The following is a 16117-nucleotide window of genomic DNA, read 5'->3' on the forward strand; positions in this document are numbered from 1 at the left end:
CCTTTACAAATGAGCCCATCCTTGGTGATGGCCTGCTGACATACATCACAGCTCTTGACTTTCTTGAAGGGCTTAAGCTTGAAATTGTGTGTGTGGACACTCTCCAACTCCTCAGGCTGAGGGGAGATAGAGAGAGGAAGAGGTTAGGGAGGAGAAGACCTGGATAAGATCAACAAATCATATTTTGAAATTAGCAAGTGAATGGTGCCTCTATCGACAGCCTTCAGTGTTTCTGTAATGAATATAATCAATACACAGGCTTGTGTGTTTAAGGAAACAAAAGAGGAGATGGCGGTTGCTACTGGTTGGACACACACACACACGCTACACACTACATGACCCGCACAAACACAAACACACACGTAGCGTGAAGCAGTGTATGGGAGTGTCATAGTTAGTAGTAGCAGCAGTAGCAGCCCATATTCTCCAGCACAGGATGTTTCCTCTTTGAAGTTGTCTTATTCAATGAATCATTCATGAGGAAGAGAGGAGGAACAGGCCTCGCAGCAGCCACAGGGCCCAGAATCTCTAGAAACCAACCGTGTGTGTGTGTTTGTGTACGTGCGTGCATCCATGCGTGTGTGTGTAACCTGTTTGTGTGTGTGTTTGTGTACGTGCGTGCATCCATGAGTGTGTCTATGTGTGTATCTGTTTGTGTGTGTGTATATCTGTTTGTGTGTGTGTGTGTGTGTGTGTGTGTGTGTGTATCTGTGTCTGTGTGTGTGTGTGTGTGTTGGGGGGGGGGGGGGGGGGTGTACTGTAAATAGATGAGCAGGCAGCCTTGCCTCAGTGCAGCCTGAGGAGAGATGGAGAGATAAGCTCTAGAAACTAGCCTCCAAACGACTGAGCGGGAAATGTCTGCTTTACCCCAATGACACAACACAGAATATGGTACAAGAGAATGCAGTCCGGAAACTACTGGGTTGCGTCTGGTTTAGGTCTGTGACGATACTTTTTCGGGATATTTTTTCTATTGGCCAAAAATGAAAACACGAAGCAGAACCAACTCTTTGGTCATTTAAAAACCTGCTGTATGTAAAACATTGTGCGCTCTCGCTAGGAAAATAAATATGACTCTTGATGACAATATGATATTTGTTTCCAACATTAGCGCTGATTTTCTAAAGAAGTTAAATCCGCTTCGTGTTTTGTGTCCTTTCCCCACTCTCACACACACACACACACACACACACACACACACACACACACACACACACACACACACACACACACACACACACACACACACACACACACAGGTATCGTCCCGGCCCTAGCTTGGTTCTGATGAAAGACATAATAGCCTCACCGTCTGTGAGCTTTGAGTCTGGAGTAGCAGCCCCCCCCCCCCCTCTCTCTCTGTCTCTCTCCATGTGCCACAGCCAATTTGTCTCTGAGCTTTTATAAAAGTGTGTTTCTCAGCGTTTTGCTCCTCTATCTCCCTACATCTTAATGGCTTTTGTCACCCAGTGACAAGCCTGCTAAGCTCCAGAGGGGGATGACGACTGACCTTGACTGCCGAGAGAGGAACGCTAACAGCTAGCTAGCTGCTACAAAGCTAAAAGCTAGCCACTGAAAGCATAGGGCCGCAGAGAGGGAAGCTAACGGCTAGCTAGCTGCTAGAAGGCTAAAAGCTAGCCACTGACTGCATAGAGACGCAGAGAGGGAAGCTAACAGCTAGCTAGCTGCTGCAAAGCTAACAGCTAGCTACTTACAGCATAGAGCCGCAGAGAGGGAAGCTAACGGCTAGCTAGCTGCTACAAAGCTAACAGCTAGCCGCTAAGGGTGTGAATCATTGCTTAATTGTAATGCTAATAGACCAAGGTATTGGCTGAGACTAACTCTGGCAGTGACCATTGGCACTGCAGAGCTGTGAGTCACATTAACACATAACCACAGTGACTCAAGCTAATGACATGGAACCCGACGAAACACACACACACACGCACTCGCGCACAGACACGCATGCACACACACACAAATACACACACACACTGCCACCTTTCTTCCCCAGATCTGTTGATGGAGTGGACTCGGTCTTGTGTTATTGTAATGCTGTTACACCTATCCAGACTAACAGTACACCAGTCCCCCTTTTCAGCCACGCAGTCTCCCCCTGCTCCACCAGCAGTAACCGAAAGGTCGCTGGTTTGAATCTCTGAGCCGCCAAGGTGGGAACATCTGCCGTTTTACCTTTAACCCCCAACAACAACTGCTCCCTCGGTAACGACGACGTGGATGTTGATTAAGGCAGCCCCCTGCACCTCTCGGATTCAGAGGAGTTGGGTTAAATGCGGAAGACAAATTTGAGTTGAACGCATTCAGTTGACTAGGTGTCCCCCTTTCCCAGACAGACCTCTTCAGCCATGCAGTCTCCCCCTGCTCCATCTAGCTGAGGGTGGAGGTTTTATAGAAACATGCAGGATTGGGTGGGTGGTGAGGACAACGTTCGCTAAAGTGGATAGACCAGGTTTATTTGTCTGTTCCTAAGACTAACTGGTCACCTTCGAGCTGAGTTCAGTTTATGTCTGTCAGTCTGTCTGAAACCATGTTTTGCTTGGTAAGTTGACCGGTGGGCTTTTCTGTCTATAACTATTTTGAGGACAACGTTTTAAAAGTAGACCTCTCCCTACTTTCCTTGTTCAGATTTGACCCACCAGGGTAGGAGAACAAGGCTAGAAGGGAGGCAAAGCAACCTGTTCTGGAATGAAACTCTGTCCAACCGCACATCTGGGGCTGTCTGGGATACTGGCAGCTGTCTGGGGCTGTCTGGGATACTGGCAGCTGCTCGCTGGCCATTAAGTCTTTAACAGCCACGGATCACCTCAGTGTGACTTTAAAGCCCTTATGTTAAAAAGGACCTGGCTGAAAACCGCTGGCTCCACCAATCACACACAACCAGCTGTGTCACAGCCAGGTGCCATGGCTACCTTGCTGCCACGGCAACTAGGGTCGCCGCGTCCCGTCAAGCCCTGAGAGAAGCCCTGATGGATGGGCCCACTACATCAAACGCACATATAAACACACACAGGTACAAACACACACAGTGACACTCACACACAGGTACGAGCACACACACACTTCTACTGGCACAAACATCAAGCGTCTTCATGACAGGAGTCCAAATGAGGGCTTGTACTGCTGCCAGAGAGCATCTGTGAGTTGTACCTTCAGAGAGAGGGGGGGGGGGGGGGGAGGGATGTGAAAAAGAGAGAGAGAGAGAGAGAGAGAGAGAGAGACAGGAGGATGAGAAAATGGCCTGGCAGTAACCCTCTAGGCCCCTGACAGTTGGCAGCACCTGGTTCATGAGAAGAGAAGATAGAGAAGAGAAAGGAGAGAAGAGAAAGAGGAGTGAAGGGAGAGAGGAATGAGAAGAGAGAGAGGAGAGAGAGGAACGAGAAGAGAAAGAGGAGAGAGGAAAGATAGGAACGAGAAGAGAAAGAGGAGAGAGGAGAGAGAGGAACGAGAAGTGAAAGAGGAGAAAGAGGAATGAGAAGAGAAAGAGGAGAGAGGAGAGAGAGGAACGAGAAGAGAAAGAGGAGAGAGGAGAGAGAGGAACGAGAAGAGAAAGAGGAGAGAGGAGAGAGAGGAACGAGAAGTGAAAGAGGAGAAAGAGGAATGAGAAGAGAAAGAGGAGAGAGAGGAACGAGAAGAGAAAGAGGAGAGAGGAGAGAGAGGAACGAGAAGAGAAAGAGGAGAGAGGAGAGAGAGGAACGAGAAGTGAAATAGGAGAGAGGAGAGAGGGGAACGAGAAGTGAAATAGGAGAGAGGAGAGAATGGAACGAGAAGAGAAAGATGAGAAAGAGGAACGAGAAGAGAAATAGGAGAGAGGAGAGAGAGGAACGAGAAGAGAAAGAGGAGAGAGGAGAGAGAGGAACGAGAAGTGAAATAGGAGAGAGGAGAGAATGGAACGAGAAGAGAAAGATGAGAAAGAGGAACGAGAAGAGAAAGAGGAGAGAGGAGAGAGAGGAGAGAGGAACGAGAGGAGAGAGAGGAGAGAGGAGGAGAGAGATGAGAGAGAGGAGAGAGAGGAGCGAGATGAGAGAGAGAAGAAAGGAGAGAGAGGAGAAAGGAAATAGAGGAGAGAGGAAATAGAGGAGTGAAGAGAGGAGAGAGGAGAGAGATGAGAGAGAGGAGAGAGAGGAGAGAGATGAGAGAGAGGAGAGAGAGGAGAGAGATGAGAAAGGAAATAGAGGAGAGAGGAAATAGAGGAGAGAAGAGAGGAGAGAGGAGAGAGATGAGAGAGGAGAGTGGAGAGAGATGAGAGAGAGGAGAGAGAGAAGAGAGGAGAGAGGAGAGAGGAGAGAGATGAGAGAGGAGAGTGGAGAGAGATGAGAGAGAGGAGAGAGGAGAGAGAGGAACGAGAAGAGAAAGAGGAGAGAGGAGAGAGAGGAACGAGAAGTGAAATAGGAGAGAGGAGAGAGAGGAACGAGAAGTGAAATAGGAGAGAGGAGAGAATGGAACGAGAAGAGAAAGATGAGAAAGAGGAACGAGAAGAGAAATAGGAGAGAGGAGAGAGAGGAACGAGAAGAGAAAGAGGAGAGAGGAGAGAGAGGAACGAGAAGTGAAATAGGAGAGAGGAGAGAGAGGAACGAGAAGTGAAATAGGAGAGAGGAGAGAATGGAACGAGAAGAGAAAGATGAGAAAGAGGAACGAGAAGAGAAATAGGAGAGAGGAGAGAGAGGAACGAGAAGAGAAAGAGGAGAGAGGAGAGAGAGGAACGAGAAGTGAAATAGGAGAGAGGAGAGAATGGAACGAGAAGAGAAAGAGGAGAAAGAGGAATGGAACGAGAAGAGAAAGAGGAGAGAGGAGAGAGAGGAGAGAGGAACGAGAGGAGAGAGAGGAGAGAGGAGGAGAGAGATGAGAGAGAGGAGAGAGAGGAGAGAGATGAGAGAGAGAAGAAAGGAGAGAGAGGAGAAAGGAAATAGAGGAGAGAGGAAATAGAGGAGAGAAGAGAGGAGAGAGGAGAGAGGAGAGAGATGAGAGAGAGGAGAGTGGAGAGAGGAGAGAGAGAAGAGTGGAGAGAGATGAGAGTGGAGAGAGATGAGAGAGAGGAGAGAGAGGAGAGAGATGAGAGAGAGGAGAGAGAGGAGAGAGATGAGAAAGGAAATAGAGGAGAGAGGAAATAGAGGAGAGAAGAGAGGAGAGAGGAGAGAGGAGAGAGATGAGAGAGGAGAGTGGAGAGAGATGAGAGAGAGGAGAGAGAGAAGAGAGGAGAGAGGAGAGAGGAGAGAGATGAGAGAGGAGAGTGGAGAGAGATGAGAGAGAGGAGAGAGGAGAGAGAGGAACGAGAAGAGAAAGAGGAGAGAGGAGAGAGAGGAACGAGAAGTGAAATAGGAGAGAGGAGAGAGAGGAACGAGAAGTGAAATAGGAGAGAGGAGAGAATGGAACGAGAAGAGAAAGATGAGAAAGAGGAACGAGAAGAGAAATAGGAGAGAGGAGAGAGAGGAACGAGAAGAGAAAGAGGAGAGAGGAGAGAGAGGAACGAGAAGTGAAATAGGAGAGAGGAGTGAATGGAACGAGAAGAGAAAGAGGAGAAAGAGGAATGGAACGAGAAGAGAAAGATGAGAAAGAGGAACGAGAAGAGAAAGAGGAGAGAGGAGAGAGAGGAGAGAGGAACGAGAGGAGAGAGAGGAGAGAGGAGGAGAGAGATGAGAGAGAGGAGAGAGATGAGAGAGAGAAGAAAGGAGAGAGAGGAGAAAGGAAATAGAGGAGAGAGGAAATAGAGGAGAGAAGAGAGGAGAGAGGAGAGAGGAGAGAGATGAGAGAGAGGAGAGTGGAGAGAGGAGAGAGAGAAGAGTGGAGAGAGATGAGAGTGGAGAGAGATGAGAGAGAGGAGAGAGAGAAGAGAAGAGAGAGGAAATAGAGGAGAGAGGAAATAGAGGAGAGAGAGAAGAGAGAGAGGAGAGAGAGAATAGAGGAGAGAGGAAATAGAGGAGAGAGAGATGAGAGGAGAGAGAGGAGAAAGGAAATAGAGGAGAGAGGTGAGAGAGAGGAGAGAGAGGAGAGAGATGAGAGAGAGGAGAGAGAGGAGAGAGATGAGAAAGGAAATAGAGGAGAGAGGAAATAGAGGAGAGAAGAGAGGAGAGAGGAGAGAGGAGAGAGATGAGAGAGGAGAGTGGAGAGAGATGAGAGAGAGGCGAGAGAGAAGAGAGGAGAGAGGAGAGAGATGAGAGAGGAGAGTGGAGAGAGATGAGAGAGAGGAGAGAGGAGAGAGAGGAACGAGAAGAGAAAGAGGAGAGAGGAGAGAGAGGAACGAGAAGTGAAATAGGAGAGAGGAGAGAGAGGAACGAGAAGTGAAATAGGAGAGAGGAGAGAATGGAACGAGAAGAGAAAGATGAGAAAGAGGAACGAGAAGAGAAATAGGAGAGAGGAGAGAGAGGAACGAGAAGAGAAAGAGGAGAGAGGAGAGAGAGGAACGAGAAGTGAAATAGGAGAGAGGAGAGAGAGGAACGAGAAGTGAAATAGGAGAGAGGAGAGAATGGAACGAGAAGAGAAAGATGAGAAAGAGGAACGAGAAGAGAAATAGGAGAGAGGAGAGAGAGGAACGAGAAGAGAAAGAGGAGAAAGAGGAATGGAACGAGAAGAGAAAGAGGAGAGAGGAGAGAGAGGAGAGAGGAACGAGAGGAGAGAGAGGAGAGAGGAGGAGAGAGATGAGAGAGAGGAGAGAGAGGAGAGAGATGAGAGAGAGAAGAAAGGAGAGAGAGGAGAAAGGAAATAGAGGAGAGAGGAAATAGAGGAGAGAAGAGAGGAAATAGAGGAGAGGAGAGAGGAGAGAGATGAGAGAGAGGAGAGTGGAGAGAGGAGAGAGAGAAGAGTGGAGAGAGATGAGAGTGGAGAGAGATGAGAGAGAGGAGAGAGAGGAGAGAGATGAGAGAGAGGAGAGAGAGGAGAGAGATGAGAAAGGAAATAGAGGAGAGAGGAAATAGAGGAGAGAAGAGAGGAGAGAGGAGAGAGGAGAGAGATGAGAGAGGAGAGTGGAGAGAGATGAGAGAGAGGAGAGAGAGAAGAGAGGAGAGAGGAGAGAGGAGAGAGGAGAGAGATGAGAGAGGAGAGTGGAGATAGATGAGAGAGAGGAGAGAGGAGAGAGAGGAACGAGAAGAGAAAGAGGAGAGAGGAGAGAGAGGAACGAGAAGTGAAATAGGAGAGAGGAGAGAGAGGAACGAGAAGTGAAATAGGAGAGAGGAGAGAATGGAACGAGAAGAGAAAGATGAGAAAGAGGAACGAGAAGAGAAATAGGAGAGAGGAGAGAGAGGAACGAGAAGAGAAAGAGGAGAGAGGAGAGAGAGGAACGAGAAGTGAAATAGGAGAGAGGAGAGAATGGAACGAGAAGAGAAAGAGGAGAAAGAGGAATGGAACGAGAAGAGAAAGATGAGAAAGAGGAACGAGAAGAGAAAGAGGAGAGAGGAGAGAGAGGAGAGAGGAACGAGAGGAGAGAGAGGAGAGAGGAGGAGAGAGATGAGAGAGAGGAGAGAGAGGAGAGAGATGAGAGAGAGAAGAAAGGAGAGAGAGGAGAAAGGAAATAGAGGAGAGAGGAAATAGAGGAGAGAAGAGAGGAGAGAGGAGAGAGGAGAGAGATGAGAGAGAGGAGAGTGGAGAGAGGAGAGAGAGAAGAGTGGAGAGAGATGAGAGTGGAGAGAGATGAGAGAGAGGAGAGAGAGAAGAGAAGAGAAGAGAGAGGAAATAGAGGAGAGAGGAAATAGAGGAGAGAGAGAAGAGAGAGAGGAGAGAGAGAATAGAGGAGAGAGGAAATAGAGGAGAGAGAGATGAGAGGAGAGAGAGGAGAGAGGAACGAGAGGAGAGAGAGGAGAGAGGAGGAGGGAGGGGAGAGAAGTGAGAGAGGAGAGAGAGAGAGATGAGAGATGAAAGAGAGGAGAGAGGAGAGAGATGAGAAAGAGGAGAGAGATGAGAGAGATGAGAGAGAGGAAAGAGAGGAAAGAGAGAAGAGACAGGAGAGAGATGAGAGAGAGAGAGGAGAGAGATGTGCGAGGAAAGAGAGGAGAGAGAGAGGCAGAGAGGAGGGAGATGAGAGAGAGAGGAGAGAGAGGGACAAGATGAGAGAGAGAAGAGAGGAGAGAGAAGAGAGAGAGGGACAATATGAGAGAGAGAAGAGAGGAGAGAGAGGAGAGAGATGAGAGAGAGGAGAGAGAGGACAAGATGAGAGAGAAGAGAGAGGAGAGAGATGAGTGAGAGTAAAGTGGAGAGAGATGAGAGAGAGGAGAGGGAGAAGAGAGGAGAGAGAGGAGAGAGATGAGAGAGAGGAGAGAGAGGAGAGAGATGAGAAAGGAAATAGAGGAGAGAGGAAATAGAGGAGAGAAGAGAGGAGAGAGGAGAGAGATGAGAGAGGAGAGTGGAGAGAGATGAGAGAGAGGAGAGAGAGAAGAGAGGAGAGAGGAGAGAGGAGAGAGATGAGAGAGGAGAGTGGAGAGAGATGAGAGAGAGGAGAGAGGAGAGAGAGAAGAGTGGAGAGCGATGAGAGTGGAGAGAGATGAGAGAGAGGAGAGAGAGGAGAGAGAGAAGAGAAGAGAAGAGAAGAGAGAGGAAATAGAGGAGAGAGGAAATAGAGGAGAGAGAGAAGAGAGAGGAGAGAGAGGAGAGAGGAGGAGGGAGGGGAGAGAAGTGAGAGAGGAGAGAGAGGGACAAGATGAGAGAGAGGAGAGAGAGAGAGATGAGAGATGAAAGAGAGGAGAGAGGAGAGTGATGAGAGACAGGAGAGAGATGAGAGAGAGAGAGGAGAGAGATGTGAGAGGAAAGAGAGGAGAGAGAGAGGCAGAGAGGAGGGAGATGAGAGAGAGAGGAGAGAGAGGGACAAGATGAGAGAGAGAAGAGAGGAGAGAGAAGAGAGAGAGGGACAATATGAGAGAGAGAAGAGAGGAGAGAGAGGAGAGAGATGAGAGAGAGGAGAGAGAGGACAAGATGAGAGAGAAGAGAGAGAGGAGAGAGGAAATAGAGGAGAGAGGAAATAGAGGAGAGAGGAAATAGAGGAGAGAGGAAATAGAGGAGAGAGAGAAGAGAGGAGAGAGAGGAGAGAGATGAGAGAGAGAGGAGAGAGGAAATAGAGGAGAGAGAGAAGAGAGGAGAGAGATGAGAGAGAAGAGAGAGAGGAGAGAGGAAATAGAGGAGAGAGGAAATAGAGGAGAGAGGAAATAGAGGAGAGAGAGAAGAGATGAGAGAGAAAGGAGAGAGATGAGAGAGAGAGGAGAGAGGAAATAGAGGAGAGAGAGAAGAGAGGAGAGAGAGGAGAGAGGAGAGAGAGGAAAGAGCCACGCACAATGTAGAGTAGACACACTAGTAGACACACTAGGCACATCAAGACACGGACACTGTAGTGTTCAACTCTGGAGAGAGTACACTGATCTCTCTGCCACATACGTACTCTAGCAGTATCAAAACAAGTATCACAATTATGGCCGTCAATGTAAATAACACCACACAACACAACATAAAACAACATAAAACAACACAACACACCGTAACGTAATATAACACAACACAACATATCACAATGCTAACAGCGTTTATGAAGTGTAATAGATGCATGTCCCTGGTGGTATTGATGACCTAGTCTCTATGGATGGATGTCACAACACAAGCCCCACATCACAGCAGAGGAGCTGACATTCTCTTATACTGCCAGAGACAGAGAGATAGAGAGAGAGATAGAGAGAGAGAGAGAGAGAGAGAGAGAGAGAGAGAGAGAGAGAGAGAGAGAGAGAGAGAGAGAGAGAGAGAGTGTATGAATGTGTGTGTTTGCTTAGACAGCAGGTCCAGTAAATCACAACCCATGTTCTTCTTCCCCAGTTGCACTTAGCTAATGAAAAGTATCACTGCGGTACTGCGACCGTGACCCCACTTAGAGCCAGAATGGAGGAGAGGAGGGAGGGAGCCATTCTGAAAGGCACTGCTCTGTCCTTCTCCACTGGGAGAGGAGGAACAGGCATGGGGCCAGCACGCACGCACACACACTCACATACACAAACACTAATGTCAGTGTCAGCTATTAGGCAGGCCTACATGCCAGAAAAAGAAGACAGGCCTCTTTAGTTCATCACAAACATACTGCTGTCTAAGCGAACACACACACACACACAAGCAAGTACACACACAGGCACGGAGGCACATATACACACACACACACACACACACACACACACACACACATGCAAACACGTATGCACGCACACACACAGATGCACACAAAGTGGTTGAAATCGTAAAGGTGTTAACAGTTCATAAAACACATTGAGACCACAGAAATCCTCCCTCAGCCCTGTTTATGGAGTAAGAGTCTCTAATGGCCCATCACTGGGAAGCATTCAGTAAACCAACTCCCAGTATGGGTGAGGGTCAGAGGGGGACACAGGGGTGAGGTTTGAGGGGAGTATGGGTGTGGGTCAGAGGGGGACACAGGGGTGAGGTTTGAGGGGAGTATGGGTGTGGGTCAGAGGGGGACACAGGGGTGAGGTTTGAGGGGAGTATGGGTGTGGGTCAGAGGGGGATACAGGGGTGAGGTTTGGGGGGAGTATGGGTGTGGGTCAGAGGGGGACACAGGGGTGAGGTTTGGGGAGAGTATGGGTGAGGGTCAGAGGGGGACACAGGGGTGAGGTTTGAGGGGAGTATGGGTGTGGGTCAGAGGGGGACACAGGGGTGAGGTTTGGGAGGAGTATGGGTGTGGGTCAGAGGGGGATACAGGGGTGAGGTTTGGGAGGAGTATGGGTGTGGGTCAGAGGGGGACACAGGGGTGAGGTTTGGGAGGAGTATGGGTGTGGGTCAGAGGGGGATACAGGGGTGAGGTTTGGGAGGAGTATGGGTGTGGGTCAGAGGGGGATACAGGGGTGAGGTTTGGGGGGAGTATGGGTGTGGGTCAGAGGGGGACACAGGGGTGAGGTTTGGGGAGAGTATGGGTGTGGGTCAGAGGGGGATACAGGGGTGAGGTTTGGGAGGAGTATGGGTGTGGGTCAGAGGGGGACACAGGGGTGAGGTTTGGGAGGAGTATGGGTGTGGGTCAGAGGGGGATACAGGGGTGAGGTTTGGGAGGAGTATGGGTGTGGGTCAGAGGGGGATACAGGGGTGAGGTTTGGGGGGAGTATGGGTGTGGGTCAGAGGGGGACACAGGGGTGAGGTTTGGGGAGAGTATGGGTGTGGGTCAGAGGGGGATACAGGGGTGAGGTTTGGGGGGAGTATGGGTGTGGAGCAGAGGGGGACACTGGGGTAAGATTTGGGCGGAGTATGGGTGAGGGTCATAGGGGGATACAGGGGTGAGGGTTGGGGGGAGTATGGGTGAGGGTCATAGGGGGATACAGGGGTGAGGTTTCGGGGGAGTATGGGTGAGGGTCATAGGGGGATACAGGGGTGAGGTTTGGGGGGAGTATGGGTGTGAGGTTGTTTTCACTACAGGGGTGAGGTTTCGGGGGATAGTAGAACTATAAAGGGAAGAAGATGGTTCAAGTTTGGGAGAGGAAGAAAGGCAGTCAGTCCAGGGGACCACACCCCATTTCCTCTCTTCCCGGGGATAGGAATGCAACCCCCCCCCTCTCTCTCTCTCTCTCGCTCTCTCTCTCTCTCTCTCTCCCTTCCTCACCCTCTCCCTCTCCCTCCCTCCACATGAGAAGATGCCTGCTTTTCATTTGACATGGAAATGCACCTAAGGTTTTCAACTCACTGAGCATCGAGCGTCCCAGTCTTCAGTCGTGACTGGTCAAAGGTCAAACTGTTGTGGAACAACGAGAGTATTAAAGATTGGATAGATTTCTGTTCAAACCATAACGGGTTAAACAGATCTTTCACCACCTACAAAGTACTGACTTGACCCTTGGCTGAGAGGTCAGGGAAGTGGGGAGATCAATGGCCTTTTCTGCATCCAAAATGGCACCCTATTCCCTATGTAGTGCACTACTTTTGAACAGAGCCTATGGTCAAAAGTAGTGCACTACATAGGGAATATGGTTGAATGGTGGGAACCCGGTTGCCAAGATTTATCAGGTTTTACCACCCAAAACCACTCCATTTTCCCAGGATAAATAACTATAAGAAACCAGTAAATTCTAATGAATGATTTATATGAAGAGAGCATGGCGTGGAATGGAACTGTTAAATGATGTGCGATACCTTTTTATTTGGGCATTTTATTGTTCAGAAATGTGGTGGGTACTCTCTTCGTTCGCTGGACTTTATCCTGCTAACTGTTCCAAATGTCCCAACTGAATTTGGTAAAAGGGCTTTCATGTACTCTGCGCCATTGTCTTGGAACACCTTACAAAATACTTTTAAACTGGAAGAACTTGTCCCGATTGGTGTTTTTAAATCACTGATGAAGGATTTTCAGGCTGATTCCCTGACCTGTCAATGTTTTTAATTTGCTTTTGAATTTGTGAATTCAATTTACTGGATTACTTGTAGTTTTTCATGTCTGTCTGTAATTTTTTTGTAATGACTTGGTGCTGCCTATCTTGGCCAGGGCGCTCTTGAAAAAATAGATTTTAATCTCAATGAGCCCTTCCTGGTTAAATAAAGGTTAAATAATAAATAAATAAAGATGTCTAAATCATTCTTCTCTACAGCCTTTGCATGATGAATCAACGCTCAGGGTGGGGACAGACAGCCCATCTCAGTATGGAGCGCAATTCACAATGCATGGAGACCTACTGTATCATCTCATCATGGGAACTGTTTTTCTAGTGACGGGTACACCTACACATGCTGCAGCAGAGCCTATGCTACAGTAATATAAGGACTGAATAGGAACCTACACATGCTGCAGCAGAGCCTATGCTACAGTAATATAAGGACTGAATAGGAACCTACACATGCTGCAGCAGAGCCTATGCTACAGTAATATAAGGACTGAATGGGAACCTACACATGCTGCAGCAGAGCCTATGCTACAGTAATATAAGGACTGAATAGGAACCTACACATGCTGCAGCAGAGCCTATGCTACAGTAATATAAGGACTGAATAGGAACCTACACATGCTGCAGCAGAGCCTATGCTACAGTAATATAAGGACTGAATAGGAACCTACACATGCTGCAGCAGAGCCTATGCTACAGTAATATAAGGACTGAATAGGAACCTACACATGCTGCAGCAGAGCCTATGCTACAGTAATATAAGGACTGAATAGGAACCTACACATGCTTCAGCAGAGCCTATGCTACAGTAATATAAGGACTGAATGGGAACCTACACATGCTGCAGCAGAGCCTATGCTACAGTAATATAAGGACTGAATAGGAACCTACACATGCTGCAGCAGAGCCTATGCTACAGTAATATAAGGACTGAATGGGAACCTACACATGCTGCAGCAGAGCCTATGCTACAGTAATATAAGGACAGAATAGGAACCTACACATGCTGCAGCAGAGCCTATGCTACAGTAATATAAGGACTGAATGGGAACCTACACATGCTGCAGCAGAGCCTATGCTACAGTAATATAAGGACTGAATAGGAACCTACACATGCTGCAGCAGAGCCTATGCTACAGTAATATAAGGACTGAATAGGAACCTACACATGCTGCATCAGAGCCTATGCTACAGTAATATAATGACTGAATGGGAACCTACACATGCTGCAGCAGAGCCTATGCTACAGTAATATAAGGACTGAATAGGAACCTACACATGCTGCAGCAGAGCCTATGCTACAGTAATATAAGGACTGAATAGGAACCTACACATGCTGCAGCAGAGCCTATGCTACAGTAATATAAGGACTGAATAGGAACCTACACATGCTGCAGCAGAGCCTATGCTACAGTAATATAAGGACTGAATAGGAACCTACACATGCTTCAGCAGAGCCTATGCTACAGTAATATAAGGACTGAATGGGAACCTACACATGCTGCAGCAGAGCCTATGCTACAGTAATATAAGGACTGAATAGGAACCTACACATGCTGCAGCAGAGCCTATGCTACAGTAATATAAGGACTGAATAGGAACCTACACATGCTGCAGCAGAGCCTATGCTACAGTAATATAAGGACTGAATAGGAACCTACACATGCTGCAGCAGAGCCTATGCTACAGTAATATAAGGACCGAATGCCTGTCTAATTTACCCATCTCCATCGGACTTTCGGGGTCACCTTGTTTTTTCATTGTAAAGATATATATTTTTTCATTGGAGCAGCGGAGTTTTAAAACAGCCTGTCACTCGAATGTCGTTGCTTTAAATCAGTACGCGCGAGAGCACTCTGTCTTTCTCTCTCTCTCTGCATCAACTTGAACATTCAAATTGCATCCAAAATAGATCACCCTGTTCTAGATTGATATATATTGATGTCCCAGCCTACCTCTTTCAAGTAATACATTCAATGCAGTATCAGCCTTATATTTAGCTCATTAATGAGGGGTTGTGCGTCTAGCTTCTAACTTATTGCCTCTGTCTCTTGCACAACAAGCAAGCACCTGCGCTCTGCTGGCCTCTCCATAAAAAAACACTTGAGTCCCATGCAGGAAAAGCTACACCAGAACAGCTCGCTAGACATCCTTTTTTTGTAGCATTTCTTACACCAACAGACTAATGGAAGAGGGACGCAAGCTCTTTGTTTGCTGAATGTTAAATACAGCCGCCAATAGAACTCATGGGGAGTTTGAAAGAAGAGCGAATCGTTCAATCTTGGTGAAGAGAAGGGAAAGACCTTTTGCATCTAATTCTGGTCCAGTATTACTCAGGGTGTCATTAGAATGATGAAGATGAGGACAAATAAACGTATTTCATTTAACTGTTGAAAGCGAGGAAGGAATGAAGCAACTATAGAGAGAGAAAGAGGAGGAAGGCTAATCACATCAGGGGAAGTATTATGGAAGGTGTATATAAGTTTGCCTGCTAATCATACAAATAGGCCATACTATATTTCAAAATTATAATCAAATTCTCCAGCCTACACTTGTAACTTTGTTAGCCACATGTGCTGTACCAGAGTCGTTTCTTCTCTCCCTGTTTTATCATGGTTTGAATGATGTGCATAATTCCAGTCCATATATACAGTATAATACAATACAGTACTACAGTTCACACTCAAAAGGATGAGCCTGCTGGAGCTAGTTTCATTTATTTACCCAAGAGAGCATATAGCTGGCTACATCCATGGGCTTTTATGTTTTTCTGTCGTGGGTAATGTTCAGTATGACCAGTTCAGTCTATATGATATATTTATTGGAAAATGGCACAATCATTTGGGCTTTTTTGGGCTTGTGCTCATTAAATATTGTTCATGTAGGGCTCAGAAAGTGTATTTAATATATGGCTCAAAGTGATTTATTCTCGGGATGGAACATTTGTAAAATTAGTTTTAGGCTCAATGCTAACCCATTACGAGTCCTATCTACAGTACAGTACACTTAGAAAAAAGGCTTCAGAAATGGTTATTTGGCTGTTCCTATAGAATAACCATTTTTGGTTACAGGTAGAACCCTTTGTGTTCCATTTAGAACCCTCTGTGGAAAGGGTTCTACATGGAACTCAAAAGGGTTCTTCTATCTGGAGCCAAAATAGTTCTACCTGGAACCAAAAAGGGTTCTTCAAAGGGTTCTCCTATGGGGACAGCTGAATAATGCTTTTAGGTTCTGGATAGAAATGATTGTTTGTATGGTACAGTTAGGGTTGTAAAAAATCGGGTAAATGTCCGGTTTTCCAGAAAACCTGGTTGAAAGATTACAGCGGAATCAGGAGGGAATAAGCAGAAAACCTGGTTGAAAGATTACAGCGGAATCACGAGGGAATAAGCAGAAAACCTGGTTGAAAGATTACCGCGGAATCACGAGGGAATAAGCAGAAAACCTGGTTGAAAGATTACAGCGGAATCACGAGGGAATAAGCAGAAAACCTGGTTGAAAGATTAGCGCGGAATCAGGAGGGAATAAACAGAAAACCTGGTTGAAAGATTACAGCAAAATCAGGAGGGAATAAGCAGAAAACCTGGTTGAAAGATTACAGCGGAATCAGGAGGGAATAAGCAGAAAACCTGGTTGAAAGATTACAGCGGAATCAGGAGGGAATAAACAGAAAACCTGGTTGAAAGATTACAGCGGAATCACGAGGGAATAAACAGAAAACCTGGTTGAAAGATTACCGCGGAATCAGGAGGGAATAAACAGAA

General features: G+C 47.3%; 1 protein-coding gene across 7 annotated transcripts in view; it reads right to left on the reverse strand.

Annotated features, from left to right (window-relative positions):
* LOC109882777 (tensin) overlaps positions 1–16117 on the reverse strand; it is a 196801-nt gene that overhangs the window by 114213 nt on the left and 66471 nt on the right. For all 7 annotated transcript variants that reach the window (XM_031792837.1, XM_031792831.1, XM_031792833.1 and 4 more), the window contains exon 2: positions 2–116. In XM_031792837.1, coding sequence (XP_031648697.1) covers positions 2–116 — 115 coding nt within the window. The remainder of the gene's footprint in view (position 1; positions 117–16117) is intronic.

The sequence above is a fragment of the Oncorhynchus kisutch genome, linkage group LG16 (assembly GCF_002021735.2).
Source record: "Oncorhynchus kisutch isolate 150728-3 linkage group LG16, Okis_V2, whole genome shotgun sequence".
NCBI classification, from domain to species: domain Eukaryota; kingdom Metazoa; phylum Chordata; class Actinopteri; order Salmoniformes; family Salmonidae; genus Oncorhynchus; species Oncorhynchus kisutch.